The sequence below is a fragment of the Telopea speciosissima genome, chromosome 6 (genome assembly GCF_018873765.1).
Source record: "Telopea speciosissima isolate NSW1024214 ecotype Mountain lineage chromosome 6, Tspe_v1, whole genome shotgun sequence".
NCBI lineage: Eukaryota > Viridiplantae > Streptophyta > Magnoliopsida > Proteales > Proteaceae > Telopea > Telopea speciosissima.
The window spans coordinates 45,484,599-45,502,290 of NC_057921.1; the positions used below are offsets into that span (position 1 = coordinate 45,484,599).

The 17,692-nt window shown below is 38.5% G+C and overlaps 1 protein-coding gene across 1 annotated transcript; it reads right to left on the minus strand.

The window, feature by feature from the left end:
• Positions 1-11,930: 11,930 nt before the first annotated feature.
• Positions 11,931-15,005, minus strand: LOC122665079 (demethylepipodophyllotoxin synthase-like). The gene is made up of 2 exons (XM_043861142.1): positions 14,030-15,005; positions 11,931-12,560 (listed from the first exon to the last, which is right to left on the minus strand). Exons 1-2 carry the CDS (start codon positions 14,990-14,992, stop codon positions 12,234-12,236), a joined length of 1,290 nt encoding a protein of 429 aa, XP_043717077.1. The 5' UTR covers positions 14,993-15,005; the 3' UTR covers positions 11,931-12,233.
• Between the last annotated feature and the right edge of the window lie 2,687 nt (positions 15,006-17,692).

The window sequence follows — 17,692 nt, forward strand, 5'->3', positions numbered from 1 at the left end:
CAAGGAGAAGACACACCACTACTCGCCGCTAACTTAGCTAGAAATCTATTACAGGGTTGGCTTCACGGAAGCAATAGGAGATCTTCCAAGAGATAGATAGAAGAAAGGGTTGCAAGCCAATCCGTTGCTACCTGACGAACTAAGGGATCGAACCAGAATGGAGGGCACCCACAACTAACATGGAATCACATTCCACCCATAAGTGAGTCACACCCATTTTCTTAGCTCTCAACAAACCATGAAACAGAGCCATGAACTCCGCCACATATTTGGATTTAATGCCAAGAAAGAAGCTAAAGACCAACATCAAGGCTGCCTGATCATCTCTAAAAATGCCGCCAGCCCCAGCCTTCCCAGGATTCCCTAGAGAACAACCATCAAAATTAAGTTTCACCCATCATTTAGGGGGACTAAACCATCGGACTTCTTTAATGACCCAAGCAGGCTTAGGGAGCATAGGGATATCCAAACATCTAGCACAAGTAAGATCAAGCAAGGAGGAGACTAGGTAAGAGAAAGCCTTGGAAATCTCCCCCAAGGAAGCGAGAAAAGAGGAATAAAGAGCTTCCAGGCCCTTGGCCTTCCCTTCAAACTTTCTGCAATTTCGTTTAGACCAGATGCAATATGGAATCAAGACCAAACTAGACAAAAACATCAAGTATATACCTGCTAGCTTTGATAGAGGTGGCTTTGTGGCTGTCAATAGTAAGATTTGTGCCAAGGGAAAGAAAGGGAGAAAACATCATGTATATATTGAGGAGGGATCAAGTGGTAGTTTGTTGGCTTCTAGAGGAGGCGTGGTAGTAGGCAACATTACCTCTTCATCCCTTGTGGTCCCCACGGATGGAGGTATCTCTAATACGTGTTCCATGGGTATTGAATTGGTGCTTAAAGATGGGTTCTTGGAAGAGGGAGGCACCATCTACATTGATCTTAATGGCCACCACGTTGTGTCAAAGGAAGTCAAATCAATGGATGTTGAGATGGCTATGTTGGGGGAACCGTTGTTAGCTTCAATGACTCATCTGGATCCCCAGTCCGAGTTGGCATAGGATATTCCAATTGATAATCCGAATGGGGACATGGTGACTACTCCACCTTTTGCGAATGATAGTGCTTTTGACATCAATGGTAGGGGAGATTTTTTTATCTAAAGGTACCTTTCTGGATCGGGAGAGTCTTTCCTTGGCTTCTAAGAACCAAAGTGGGAGTTGGGTGATTCCTCCCATATCTCCCAATAATCCTAATGGGAAGAAGGTCAACTTTATATACAGGTGATTGATTGTTTGGGTCTGTTTGTGTTTTTTGTTCCTCTTTGTATTGTTGCTCTTTAAACCAAAGCCATCTTTTATTGCAAATGGTTTGGATTGGGATGCTTCCAGAAGATCTTTCTTCATATTTTGTTGAGTGTATTAGTGGGTTCCTTTCCTACTGATGGCTTTGCCGAAGGTGGGAGAAATTTTTCTGTTTTCTTTCTTCTTTGGTTATTGTTGATAGGGGTTTTACTTCTTTTCGATGATGGTTTCTTTTGCCGAAGGTGGCTAGATTAAATCTCCTCTTTCTTGGTTCTCTCTCCCTTTTCTAAGGGCTCTTGTACATCATTCTCATATCCTATTTTAATACAATTTGGTGACCCTTTAGCAAAAAAGATTGTAGGTTAGTCCGTTGTTTTGTTGTGGAGCTTTCTCCTTGTATTCTTCCTTGTTTCTTTCCCTTTTGTTTTGGGGGAAAGTTTCTCTGTGCTTCTTTAATAAATTTTTTCATTCATATATAAAAATAAAAAAAAATAGGGAAACCACTAAACTAAACTTTCGGTTCCGCGCAACACATAAAATGTCTGGCATATATTTCTTCGAAATTTTAGCTAAAGTTGTTCTGGTGGTAGCTTTCTTCACTCCTCTGATGTTCTAGAAGAGAATTTTCATGGAATTATTGATGATAATGTTCAAAGGACTAGACTTTTGGCCAACTTGGTTCTCAATCATTTTCTTCTTGTTTCGACATAGTTTCCCACCCTTGGCAACACCATCAACTTCCTTAGACTTAGATGCATTATCAACCTCAGCCACTTCAAGTTTGGGCTACTCCATCCAAACCAATACATAAAGATTGTTCCGGGATACATTCCTCAACCATCACATTTCCATCTAATTTAGATGGATCTAGAGCCACATCACACTCATAATGATCGCCCAAAACCACTTCTAAAGATATTCCCTCCCCATCTAACACTATAAATTGATTCAATGAATGTCCATTATCACTCTCACGAGCACGAGAACAAGACTCCACTACTCGATTTAAGTTTACACGATCAGCAAAATACATCACCCTGAGGAGAAGAACCATCACAAGGCTCCTTCCCACGTTGTCCAAACATCCCCTTTTTTCTTTTAGCAACATTGAGGAAGCCCAACCTCAACACCCGCATCCCCATAACTTTCAAAACTCCCACCCGAACCTGAATTCCACATCACACCATCCTTGCCTCCCCCCAGTTTGTACCGATACAAGGGCTAATTCAGAACTAGAGGGAAGAGGATCACGAGCATCCTCACACCGTACCATGGTTCAGCACCACTGGCCCTGGAATATCAGCATCTTGATGCCTAACAAGCCCTCCACCACCTTAGGTACCAGCAGTCTTCTCAGCCCATTCTTTTCTATCATTTCATGCTGCAATAGATGACCGAAGGCTTTATTTGAGAAAGCCTCAGTCCTTGTGCCCTATCAACCCTTTTAATTCCTAAGGAAAATGGCACGTGGAGGATGTGCGTGGCTAGTAGAGTGATAAAAAAAATCATGATCAACTATCATTTTGCTATTCCTTGACTTGATGATCTCTTGGACTACTTATCCGGCGCCACCATTTCTCAAAGTTAGGTCTAAAAAGTGGCTATCATCAGATATGAATCAAACCCAGAGTCGACTAAAAGACAAAATTCAAGACACATGATGAGTTATTTGAGTGGATTGTTATGCCATTTGGTTTATCTAATGCCCCTTCCACCTTTATGTGGTTCATGACATAGGTCCTCAAACCATTCTTGGGACGCTCTGTTATAGTTTATTTTTATAATACATTAATTTTCAGCAAAACTACTGATGGACACTTGCAACATCTTCGAGATGTTTTGTCTATGTTGAGACATGAATATGTATTTGTAGGCATTGATAACTGTTACTTCATGGTGTCCTGAAACCTATTCTTGGGATTCAATGTTTCCAAAGATGGCATATTTGTAGATGATACTAAAATCAAGGTGATACAAGAGTGACCGACCGCTACTAATGTGCATGAAGTTCGTAGATTTCATGGACTTACTTTTTATCAACGATTCATTGCACCATTACAGCCTCACTCACCGCTTTCATGAAGAAAGGAGTATTTGAGTAGAGAAGTGCAACTTAAAGAAGTTTTGAGCAACTGAATGAGAAATTGAGTACAACCCCAGTCCTTGCCCTACCCAATTTCGATCTTATATTTGAAGTTCACTATGATGTATCAGGTATGGGTATTGAAACCATTCTGCGTCAAGTTGGTCACCCCATTGCCTATTTCAGTGAGAAGCTTAGTGATGTAAAGCTTCTGATGAGCACATTTATGTGTGAAATCTTAGGGCATAAAGCATACATTTTACCACATTGGACAGAGTTACTCGGTGCTTTCTTGTGCTTTTCAGGTTGTAGGTGATTTCTTGTGAAAATGGAGGAGATGATGCTAAGAAAATATTTTTAAGCAGTTTAGAGGTGTTAATGGCTTGGATGCGGAGCCCATGGAGTCAGCTTCGCAACGGTTTAAACGGCACATGATTCCGAGTTGAAACGAAAAAGTTACGGCCGTTTCCGTAACGAAGCATGAAAATGGTCTATAGGGGTTTATTTGTAATTATTGACAGTCGGCTGGGACAAAGTGAAGCAAAAGTTCAGATTGCAGGGGCCTTAACGCAATTATTAAAAGTTATATTTCTTGTACCCGAAAGATTCCATTTGGAGGGCTCTGGACAGTCGAACTTCAACTTGAGATATCTTGGGCTCCCGAACTCCAAATTGGACGAAATTTGGGTCTATTTTGGGTGATTTTTCGCAAGAAACACAATGGTGAGGCCTATATAAGCACCCCACGCTCCACGTTTCCTGAAGGACAGAATGGGTATTTTATTTATTCTTGAAGGAATCCTAGTCATCACCCTTACTCTCTCTCTCCTCCAACTTCTCAAGGGCACTTCTGGAATTCTACTTGGGGTAGATTTATTTTGAAAGATATTCTCTCACCTATGGAAAGTTGAAAAATCAAAGATGCTTTGATTTTATTGCTTGGAGAAGATATCTACAAAGAAAATGAAGCACTTGTTAGAATTGGAAGTTTACTTTTCTAGAAATAGAAGGTCTATGTAAAAAATCTTCTCTTCTTCTTCTTTCTATTTTTTTATTTTTTCTTAGGATTCAAGGCATTGTAAAAGAGAAAGGAGAAGAGAATATTCTCTTTTCTTAGGGAGTATTTCTCCTACACTTCCCTCTTCTCTCTCCTCTTCTCTTCCCCCTATAAATACCCCTTGCTCTTTGGGTTGTAAGAAGTTAGTTTTTTAGTTCAGTTTTTAATTAGTTTCTAGTTCAATTTTAATTCAGTTTTTAGTGTAATTTTTAGTTCATTCACTTAGTAAAATTTCTTTTTTTCTTCTCCTTGTAAGTTGTGATTTTTGGCTTTTTTAAGTTCTAGTTTGCTTTTTGATTTTCATTTAATGGTTGTAATAGGTTTAGTTTATACTTTAATTTCAATTGGGTTGTAATTTCTTAATTCTAGTTTAGGTTTTAAGCCTTCTAGTCTAAGTTCTTAAGTTGATGACAAGACTTGAAGATTTAGAAGATGAGGCTAAGGTAAGTTTATGAAGTATTCAAGCTTTTCAGTTACATTCATGCAAGCACATCCAGGTTTTACTATCTAAACCCTCAATCTCATTCTCCCTCTCCTCTATCTCTCTCTCTTTTCTTCTTCTTCTCCCTCTGTTTCTTTTATTTTTTTTATATGGTTGTGGTATGTGGATGCACTTTTATTCCCTTATTTATTTTTATGTGATTATGAAGTGTGGCTGCGTTTTTGTTATTCTTTCCAATTTACGTTAGTTTGATAGGTTAGATGCTCATGTGTTAGGACGCCAACTTAATCCCTTTATTTTGTTAGATGCTTATGAGTTAGGATGCATTAATTTTCATTAGTTTAATTAGTTTAATTTAACACTTTAATTTGGTTCACTTTGCATTACTTTTAAATTAATTAAATAGAGTGACGTATATCTCCTCGTGTTCGACCCGTAGCTACGATTGACCCGTACGCTTGCGGTATTATTTTAACTCAAACAAGTTTTTGGCGCCGTTGCAGGGGAGATTATTGACCACTTTATTTTTTTTATTTTTAAGTAATTCGAAGTGCTTTAGTTTCTTCTCTTTCTCCTCTTTCTTTTAAAAAAAAAAATTTTTTTTTGAAAACCTCCTCTTGTTTCTATTCTGTTTCAAATAGTGTGCGCCCAATCTAGAGTCCTTCATATGCTCAAACCCAGCCAATCTTAGTGCCCCTTGATTCATTGGGTGGTTTGGATTGGCATGTGACTTATCTTTGGAGGTGACCACTCTTGGCAACAGGAACGCCACATAGTGAGAGCGTTGGAAACATAAACGTATAGTAGTCCTCCACCCTACATCAGAATCCATTTGGAGTCGCCCGTAGGTGGCTCATGAAGACTATACGGGTTCCCTTGCTGTCAACCTATATGGCAACCTTACAGCTTTGGAACCATTGTTTCGATTTCTGAGGGATAGATGCACTATCTACCTTGGGCTCCCTCTTGTTTTTAGTATTTTTTTTTTCTAGTCTTTTATTTTTCTTTAAACTTTTTTTTATGGGAGACCTCAATTTGGGATAGGTGGTTAATTTAGAATAATGGGAGATACACTTCCTTATAAGACTTTGGGGGAAAGATGGACCTATGCTAAGGCAACCATGATTTTGGAGGAAATGTTTAAACAGGTTAGGGAAGCCAAAAGTAGTGAGATAGAGAACAATTTTGCACCACCCCAGTACAATTTTGCTCCCCAACCCAACTATAGGCTTTCCGTAAATTTTGATTGGTCACATCCCCAGACTATCCATGTTATGGAAGGATGCCCTAATCTTTATGGGGGTAGCAATGGTGATGAGAATGTGAGTCCTCAATTTCAATATAATTCTTTTGGCACTTACAATCACGGGTGGAGTGATCATCCCTATTTCTCGTGGGATCAATGGAATAACCAAGCTGGATCACCCAATTTCCAATATCATGGTTAGTATGGTCCTCCAATGCCCAACCCTCCATTGAATCTCAATGGGCCACCTCTCCTTGAACCATACCACCAACCCCCTGAATTTCAGAACATGGGTGAGGAGGCCAGACTGAATGAACTTGAGAAATACATAGATCTTCTCACAACAAGCCAAAATACCATGGAGAAGCAACTCTCTCAACTGATCACCATGGTGCAGGAGGAGGAAATGGGTACATTACCTAGTCAGCCTGAACCTAGTCTATGTTACAGATTCTGTTCGGAATGAACCACTCCATCCCCAATTTAATGATATTGAAAGTCCACCACCCCAATTTGAGGTTAATGAGAGTCACTCCCAATAAGATGCTTTTCATGACAATTTATTTGTTGAGATTGAGTCTCCTAAAGGTATTAGTGAATCGAGGTTTGATGAGCTACCTGGGGAAGTCCACCTTTTGCCTGAAATTTTTGATTTTAGTGAGCCTAGTGAATTTATTGATTTAGAATCAAATTTTCATGATAACATAGAAAGCCAGGAAATTCGATCTCCCCTTCTCTCTTTGGAAAACTTAGATAATTGTCATTTTTAGGATTTCATTGTCTCACATGTTGATTTGTCCAAACCTCCTAGGTTTGACAATTTTATTGAGGAGGACAATGTCAGTCATAATGCCTTTCAAGTATATTTCCTCCAAAATCACATGTTGGTTTTGTGCATATGTCTCTTTGATTGCAAAGCGAGAGAAAGAGGGAATTAGGTGTCCTAGCATGCGAAATAATAAAAAATACCTTTTCAAGGACGATAGTCGGTTTGTATCCGGTGAGAGGGATTGAATTGGAAAATATGAGCATTATTTCATTTGATGGCTAGATTCCTCTATGTGTTTTATGGACCCTTTGATATTTTGGCTAGTAGTTGAGACCAATTTGTTTGTAGCAAGGCAAGGCATGAAAGTGGAAGTGAATGAAAAAAAAAGAACAGAAAAGAAAGTGGAATTCCTTGGGACTAGACAGGGCACTGTGCTTCATGAAGCAGGGTGACTTGATCGAAATTTCTTGGAAGAAAACTCAAAAAACTCTTGCATCAATGTCTCAAAGTCTCTATGGATATATGCAAAAAGCGAAGCTACCAAGTATTTGGGTGTCTGGTGTATGCTCCACCATATCATTCAGAGAACAGTAGTAGAGTAGAAATAGAGTTTGTGGTTGAGAAAGAAAAAAGCTTTTGCCTTAATGCCTGAAAAAAAAAGAAAGTATGGTCAACAATACTCAATGCCTAAGTCTTTGGTTCCATCGATGCTATGGCGGGGTTTACTTGAAAGTGAGTAGTGTTCAGAAAATATGAGGAGATCCCTTGAACTTGTTGCATGCTTGTTACTTGAATTGATGTGGGGTGATAAAATTCAAGTGTGGGGGAACCTTTGGCTCCATAATCTTTAGTTGAGTATTTCTTTGAGATTGTGTGCCCTATCTTACTTATGCCATGAGAAAAATTTACATCATTCTTTTTTATTTATTGAATTTTGGGTGTATATTCACTGCAAACACCCATGAGACACAACTCGTCCACTAGGGGTAACCTAGGGGTTGAAAGGCTTGTTGCACATGCTAAGTGCAACCGTGATTCCTACGAAAGTGAGTTAGGATTTTCTGCATTCTAGGTTAGTTTTTCTTTTGCTTTACTTGAGGACAAGTAACTTTCAAGTGTGGGGGAATCTGATGAGCACATTTATGTGTGAAATCTTAGGGCATAAAGCATACATTTTACCACATTGGACAGAGTTACTCGGTGCTTTCTTGTGCTTTTCAGGTTGTAGGTGATTTCTTGTGAAAATGGAGGAGATGATGCTAAGAAAATATTTTTAAGTAGTTTAGAGGTGTTAATGGCTTGGATGCGTAGCCCATTGAGTCAGCTTCGCAACGGTTTAAACGGCACATGATTCCGAGTTGAAACGAAGAAATTACGGCCGTTTCCGTAACGAAGCACGAAAATGGTCTATAGGGGTTTATTTATAATTATTGACAGTCGGCTGGAGATAAAGTGAAGCGAAAATTCAGATTGTAGGGGCCTTAACATAATTATTAGAAGTTATATTTCTTGTACCCGAAACATTCCATTTGGAGGGCTCTGGACAGTCCAACTTCAACTTGAGATATCTTGGGCTCCTGAACTCCAAATTGGACGAAATTTGGGTCTATTTTGGGTGATTTTTCACAAGGAACACAATGGTGAGGTCTATAGGGGTTTATTTATAATTATTGACAGTCGGCTGGAGATAAAGTGAAGCGAAAGTTCAGATTGTAGGGGCCTTAACATAATTATTAGAAGTTATATTTCTTGTACCCGAAACATTCCATTTGGAGGGCTCTGGACAGTCCAACTTCAACTTGAGATATCTTGGGCTCCTGAACTCCAAATTGGACGAAATTTGGGTCTATTTTGGGTGATTTTTCACAAGGAACACAATGGTGAGGCCTATATAAGCATCCCATGCTCCACATTTCCTGAAGGACTGAATGGGTATTTTATTTATTCTTGAAGGAATCCTAGTCATCACCCTTATTTTCTCTCTCCTCCAACTTCTCAAGGGCACTTCTGGAATTCTACTTGGGATAGATTTATTTTGAAAGATATTCTCTCACCTATGGAAAGTTGAAAAATCAAAGATGCTTTGATTTTATTGCTTGGAGAAGATATCTACAAGGAAAAGGAAGCACTTGTTAGAATTGGAAGTTTACTTTTCTAAAAATAGAAGGTCTATGTAAACAATCTTCTCTTCTTCTTCTTTCTAGTTTTTTCTTTTTTCTTATGATTCAAGGCATTGTAAAAGAGGAAGGAGATGAGAATATTCTCTTTTCTTAGGGAATATTTCTCCTACACTTCCCTCTTCTCTCTCCTCTTCTCTTCCCCCTATAAATACCCCTTGCCCTTTGGGTTGTAAGAAGTTAGTTTTTTAGTTCAGTTTTTAATTAGTTTCTAGTTCAATTTTAATTCAGTTTTTAGTGTAATTTTTAGTTCATTCACTTAGTAAAATTTCTTTTTTTCTTCTCCTTCTAAGTTGTGATTTTTGGCTTTTTTAAGTTCTAGTTTGCTTTTTGATTTTTATTTAATGGTTGTAATAGATTTAGTTTATACTTTAATTTCAATTGGGTTGTAATTTCTTAATTCTAGTTTAGGTTTTAAGCCTTCTAGTCTAAGTTCTTAAGTTGATGACAAGACTTGAAGATTTAGAAGAGGAGGCTAAGGTAAGTTTATGAAGTATTCAAGCTTTTCAGTTACATTCATGCAAGCACATCCAGGTTTTACTATCTAAACTCTCAATCTCATTCTCCCTCTCCTCTATCTCTCTCTATCTTCTTCTTCTTCTCCCTCTGTTTCTTTTATTTTTTTTTATATGGTTGTGGTATGTGGGTGCACTTTTATTCCCTTATTTATTTTTATGTGATTATGAAGTGTGGCTGCATTTTTGTTATTCTTTCCAATTTACGTTAGTTTGATAGGTTAGATGCTCATGTGTTAGGACGCCAACTTAATCCCTTAATTTTGTTAGATGCTTATGAGTTAGGATGCATTAATTTTCATTAGTTTAATTAGTTTAATTTAACACTTTAATTTGGTTCACTTTGCATTACTTTTAAGTTAATTAAATAGAGTGGCGTATATCTCCTCGTGTTCGACCCGTAGCTACGATTGACCCGTACGCTTGCGGTATTATTTTAACTCAAACAGCTTCATTATAGCACCTATGACTTGGAGTTTTATGCTCTCTTTTGCACTCTTGAGCATTGGAGACAAAGATTCATACGAAATTTATTTTATCCACTGACCATGAAACTTTAAAGTATATTTTAGGTCAACAAAAACTTAATTCCTGATGTGCAAAATAAGGTGAATTTTTTTAGGAGTTCACTTTTTAATTTTTTGCTAAAAGATCATTGACAATAAGAAACAAATTACCACAGTAAACATCAAGGAATAGGTGTTCTTACCTGGAAAAAGAGTTTATTCTATATGATGCATACCATAGTACTTGGTTTTGAGTCCTTTGAGTCCTTTCAAGAACTCTATGAAGAAGATCCATATTTTTCACATTTCTTGGAGGAGGCATGTGCCAAGACCAATGTTGACTTTGTAATGGATTTCTGTCTAAGCGAAATCAACTGTGTGTGCCAGATTATTCCCTTCGTTTGTTTACTCTCTATGATAAATACCACATTACTTGGTTTTGAGTCCTTTCGAGAACTCTATGAAGAAGATCCATATTTTTCACATTTGTTGGAAGAGTTGTGTACCAAAACTAATGTTGAATTCACCCTTTGTGATGGATTTATCTGTAAGGAAATTGACTGTGTGTGCCAGGTTCCTCCCTTCGCTTGAAGATTATTACTGAAGCATAATGAGGCAAACTTTGGTCATGAAAAGATCCTTCAGTTGATGACAGTTCGTTATTTTTAGTCCCATTTGAAAGAAAAAAATGGGAGTTCAACATTTTGTGATGCGATTTAGAGTGTGTCAAGTATCCAAGGGGCAAGCTACCAATGATGTTTTATATAGGCCAATGCCTACTCCGAAAGCTCCTTGTTGTCTTTCCTCCATACCAAAGAAAAAGAAAAGAGTATGAGAGATAAAGTAAACTTGAAAATGTGAAAAAAAAAGATACCTCAAACATAACATCTATGAGACAAAGGTATCCAAACATAATACATCAACCACGGTATACCCCAAGTATAATTTTTCTTAACCTTAGGAACCTCAATTGTAATTTGCCCTTTATTTATTTATTTATTTTTTGGATATATGTGTTTTCAAACATAAAAAGATGCGAATCAAGAGAAAACTTGTCCTCCCACAACGATTCCCAAATCTGAGAAGTCACCAAGCCCTGCTGAAATTTAAAAATTCTATTGATGATTCTACAGATTTATTAAAAGCCAATAAAATAATTGAATCAAGATTTGTTGTCATAAAACATGCAATTATCATATGTCAAATTTTCTTACAAACCTTTACCAGTATTTCTATAACTAGTCAAGTTACATGGAGGGGTTCATAGAATTCCAGGCCAAGTAAATTTAGCATTTTTTTGCTAGAAATCAACAAGAAAATATATTAAACTATCAAAAAATAATGATACAATACAATGAAAATCTATTGAGGCACTGCCCCACCTTCGACATTGCCATCAACAAAGTAAATTTAGCATTTTCACAACTCATCCCATCTTAATCTGCCTACTAGTCTAGCCCAACCCAACCCCGCAAATAGAGGTGTACCCCAACAAAACTTACATTATATTTGATTCTTAAGATTCACAAAACTTAACATTGATGGATATGTTTCTTTTATTTATTTATTTATTTTTTTTATGGGTACTATCAAAAAAACAATTACAACTCAAAGGCAGCTAAGAAGGGAAAAACCTCCAAGACTAAGAAAACTCCTAGAACCAAAAGGCCGGAACGGCTCACAAAGACCAAACCAAAAGCACCCAAAAGTCAAGGAAAACCCATTGGGATCAGATCTCCGGGGCTATATGCCTTTCAATCCAGATTAGATGAACACCCCATTTTTGAGCTAGGTAGAGGTTCCTAGGAGATTTCCTACCCATCTTAACCTCCCTGCTTCATCTCATTCATTGATAAAGCTTGCAAGGAAGACGAGGGATGAGAAGGACTTCAAGTGGGGTTGCCTTGAGATTGGTTAACCCAGAGCTCTCTGTCATATCCACAGGTACATCTAAAGGGGTTCCAAGCTCAAACCCTTGAAGCAAACGAGCTAGAATCAAGTGCACAACTTGAGTAGCAAAAGAAACCCCAGGACACATTCTCCTACTAGACCCAAACGGTAAGAATTCAAAATTTTGACCCCGAACATCAATGCCTTTGTGGCTTGTAAGAAATCTCTCTGGCCGAAATTCATATGGGTCGGATCATATACACGGATCTCGATGGATCTTCCATAGATTTGTCACTATACGGGTCCCGGCTGTGACCCGATAACCAGCTATAGTGCACTCTTCCATGGCTTCATGTGGTCCAGATAATGGAGCTGCAGGGTATAGTCTCAATGTTTCCTTGACAATGGCTTGGAGATATTCCAATTTAATGATATCTGATTCATCTACTTTTCTGTCCTTGCTGATATGCATGCCCAACTCCTCTTGTGCTTTTTTCAGTACATGACGATTGTTGAGTAATAGTGAAAGAGCCCATGTAAGAGTCACCAGAGTAGTGTCATTGGCTCCTATAATTATATTCTGCAAATCTCAATTTATATATTAGAACAAAGAAGAAATTTTGAACATGAAGACCAATTTTGAACAAATCTGATCAGTGCACAAACACACAAGTATTAAATGGGCTGTTAGTGCCTTTGGCCCAATAACCCTATCACTAGTGAGAGAATTTTGATCCTCTCAATTACCAACATAATTGTCAAGTTGGCATATTTTAACAGCAATAAAATATTTAAAATGAGAAAAAAAGAATGTTGTCAGGCTGTGTAATGTACGCTAGCACCTCCCGTGTCTATCTGTATTCTGACTAATCCCCTCATAGCACTTTTAATTTATTTTATTTTTTACTTCTAGATGGGTCATGCAAACTCACTAGTAAGGGTTTCAATTGCTTCAATTCGGACGGTGCCCAATATTCTAGACGGATCTGTATGGCATCAGTGCCAAAGAGGCCAATTCCGATCCCAAACCGTCTCTTTCAATTAATGGGACCAAACTTAGGTCCCGGTCCAAATTATTAATGAGACAACGGTACCATACCGTTCCTAGAAGATTCTAGGCACTGTAGAAAAGGGAATAGAACTTTAATGGTTCTTGATAGGGGTGCAAGTTTGGCCATGTCGGCCCGAACCTGCCTTGGCTCGCCCTGAGCCTGAACATGGCTTGGGCTGAGATACATAGCCCTGAGGTCGGGTCAGGGCTGGAAATTTCAAGCCCTGAGTCAGGGTTAGGTCGGCTAGGACTGAGGCCTTGGGCTAAGCCCGGCCCAGCCCACCTCAGTCTGGCCCCGTTTAAGTTATACTGTAAAATATATATTGTTATACTATATATATTATAAACTTTAAATGTCACACATATTTTGTTTTATAATATATTATATATAAAGACAATAAGTAATACAATATTTATTATATCTATTATTTATGTAAAATTGATAATGTTCTCCCTGACCCAATCCAACTCAGTCCAGTCCATGCATCTCTCCCTTCCCACACTCCATGATCAGGACCAATCAGGGTCAGCTCGGCCCGACCCTGAGGGCGGGTCAGGCCAGGGTTGGATTTTTGAGGCCCTGAGTCAGGGTCGGGTCGGGTTGTGTCGGGTCTTGGCCCAGCTAAGGGGACTCAGGGTTGGGCTGGGCTTTTAAAAAGCCCAAACCAATCCGACCCTGTTGTAGCCCTAGTTCCTGATGAGATCAATCCATTATTAGTGTTGTGGATCTATTCACAATTATGAGATCCAAGGTATCCCTTACTTTACAAAGCAACTTAGAATACAAAACTATGATGAATTCATGGTTTTACTTCTTCAAACTCCTTGAGATCAAATATAAGCGTCTCAAAATGACAACTAAGAATTAATGATGACTAAATAAAAAAGTGCATATATAATTTTAATGCCATCATTATGTAAGTTTATAGAAACAGAACTAAAGGTCCATCAATAAAAACTTTCACTTGAGAAAACTAATAGGGCTCAACAATACTTACTAAGCAAGTCGCCTTGATGACCGTATCCGCATCATAATCAAACTTAGAGTCTTCCATGCTGGATATCATAACATCCATGAAGTCTTGTTCAGTCCTCATCTTGTTGCTGCTCGTGGATGATCTCTCTCGCCTATGCTCATCTAGCCATCCTTGGAGTATAAAGTCCATGTTCTTAGCTGACCTCTTCATATGTTTCTCATATCCTTGCACATCCAATCCCTCAAGAAAGGGGAGATTATCAGACATGATAAATATGCCAAAATAATGAAGACAATCTCTAATTCCTTCTTGGCACAACAACCTTTCCTCCATATTGCACGCAGTATCGTTCCCAAAATATCTCTTTCCAGCCACCATTCGAACAATAATATTGAGTGCCAAGTCCGCAAGCCACTTCTTCATATCTACCCAAACCGTGCATGCAGAGCTATTCTTCTCTGCCCACATCTCATACAACTCTCTTATGGATGTTTCAACCTCTGAGATTCGAACATGCTTGAACATCTCAAGCCGATGATTCGAGAGAAGCTCAAGTGTAGCTATCTTGCGAACCTCACGCCAATATGATCCGTAATGGCTGAATCCAAATATGGCATAGTTATAGCCCATGTACTTAATGGCAATGGACTTGGGTCGAGTAGCTAGAGCTCTATCATTTATAGTGAAACACTCCTTTGCTACTTCCCAACTACTCACCACCAATGCATAATGCATACCTAGCCGGATTGTGAATGCTGGTCCATATTTGTCAGCCATTGCTCCCAAAGTGATGTGAGGAACTGAGTTCTTTCCTAATAGATGAAGGTGACCAATAATTGGCCATGCCCCGGCTGCCTCAGGTGCAACCCTTGTAGTACTAGTGTCAGTACTAGGGTTTTTTTGCCTCCATTTTCGGAGGTAGTAAAGAAATACAAGGAAAGGGAGGAAGAAACCAACCATGAGGGACTGAAGAAGAGAATTCATAACTGGTTTTCTCTTTGTCTTATAATCACTTTTTTTTTTCTTTTTTTTTTTTTTTGTGAATATAAAATTTATTCAAGGAATTTCAAAGAATACTAAGAAGCAAAGGACTAAGAAAACAGAGGATTAAAAGAAGTATTATGATGCCAGGAACAAAGTTAGGAGGATTATAGAGATAGCTAAAGCCAAGAAATATGAAGATCTCTATATCAACCTAAACACAAAAGAAGAAGAAAAAGCAACAGCCAAAAGGGAGAGAGGGAGAGAGGGAGACGGAGCGACAAGACCCCTGAAGACAGGCCATCACAACAAAGAGATTACACTGGAGTTGCAAAGAACCAGCAAATAGCCAACAAACAGCAAGGTGCCTATTCCTAGCAGAGGCTGGGATACTCAAAACCAATCACACCCTATGAGCTGGTTCGATCTGGACTTGAACGTTCACCTTCTCAGATTTCTCTCATACCAAATATGATACATAAAAGCACAAAAAACAAGTTTACCAATCGCATCAAGTCCTTGAAATCAATTGAGCAAAGAAGGTATGAAAGAAATTGAAGGTGCCTACGTTCATATATAAAGAGATAAAAACCCTGTGATAAGCAATAGCTCTATCTTTGTCTCTTTTGGTGGAGGATAATTTTTATAAGACTAAGTCAAGAAATGACATTCAAGTCAAGGTGGCTGCCGAAAAAGGACCACTTGTTATCATAATTCAAAGTAGAAGTCTCGTAGGATTTATCCTGACCAAGAAAAAATGTGTCAATCGATTGTGGAAAGTTGACAAATGGTGATTTCCGTTGGTGTTCACTGCCATGTGTCTTCATCAATTGGCCAAGTGGAATCGATTCTGATCTTTCACTTTGCATGATACAATTAAAGAAATTTAGCTCTTCTCCAGGGAGCCCAGCACGCCCAGGGTGTTGCCAACCGTTGGATTGTATCGTACATATTCCTAGATGTACATCGAGATGTGTATGGCACAGCTCAAACGATGGATGTCTCCTCACAGCACCCTGGGCGCTGGGCTCCCTGGAGATGATCCTGATACGCCCTGGCTTAGCAAAATGACATTGGATGCTATGACTAAGAGTGGGAAGGAAAAGTAGGCCAAAGCCCAACCCCGGTCCACCCTATTTCCTTGTAAAAAATTTCATGGGACAAGCGAGTTCTGGATTGAACCGTATTTTAAGTGGGGTCAGGTATAGTATTTGCAAAAACTGTATCAAATCTGCCCTGCCCTATAGCCGTCCTTATATGTATTACATGTCATGCACCTCCCTAAGATGTATCAATGAAAGGTTATAATGTATGCAGTCTTAACCATCATACTTACGTGCATCATTAATCACTGGGCTTTTAAAGCAGGTACCAATATTGTGGATTGCTATAGTTTAGTTAAAAGACCCCAAGTGACAAACTCTTGGGTAAAAATAGCACTTGGTGAGGATATAACGCTTAAATGATTTTTATGGTTTCATATTTTAGGAACTATATGAATAATAGAAAGGCTCCATGGAAAGGAACATTAATGATTCATATAAATCACATACCACCACTTCACAGAAATTTGTCAAAAACCAAAGGGTGATTTGAGTATCGTTTGAAAACCAAGGTGACGTATAATTTATCCTTTTTTGAAACAACACCGTTATTGCAGAGGAGGATGAATAAGTATTTTCCAATAAAAGGGGGTGACTTGAGATTCGTTCCAATTTCAAGGGGTGTTTCATAATTTACCCTTTTTTTTTTGTTTGTTTCTTTTGGGGTGCGGAGGACAAATCTTGTCTTTTCTCTTCGATCTATTTGAACATCATATCATCCTAATTTTCTTATGCTTTATAACAAAGGTTAAACGATATTGGTTTATTTCAATATCCACATGCACCATCTACATTGCCAAATTATCACGACAAAATATTTTCTTCAATCCACCCATTGGACATGTAACCATCTATTTCTCTTTCTATACCCTCTCATCTCACTGTTGTTACACAGATTTGACTTAAGCATCAGAGAGCCCCCCCCCCCTCTTGGAGTCCATTTCGGGTCTCTCTTGTGTGGTTCTTATTGTGCAAGTCATCCACGTCATCAGATCAGATTCCAGCGGCAACAGCATGACAATCATATTTAACTACTAAATTGGACACACAAAGTTCAACATATATCTTGCATGGGGATGAGCTTTTGGCTCAGTGGCAGGTGACTAGACAATTGGATCTACCATAAGTCCAAGGAACATTACAAGTTCGACCATTCCAACCCCACCCATAAACTTTCTTGAAATAATAGTAATATAGTGATTATAAGTGGCCCAGTGGGTCCCGTTGTTGGCTTTGCCACCAGTGTGGGGCCTAGCACCCAAAAAAAAATCTTGCACAGATCCTCTCCCAACCACTAATTCATTGGTTTCTTTGCAAGAGTTCCCTTCAACTTCCCACTTGATCAAGAAGTCTTAATATGGGTGGAATTGCAAGTGATCGAATCTTAAGCTATTATTGGTGGCACAACAGAAAAGTATGAAATCCAAACGTAAAAACGGACCATTATCTTTGATTAAAAACAATAAACTCTCAAGTCCACAAGGAAGTTAGAATAGAAAGTAGACAAAGAATTCTGAATTTTTTCATGTCGAGATGCACATAAAAGTCCCTTGCCGTGTTAGATTATATTGTGGATTGCTATAGTTCGACTATTCCAACC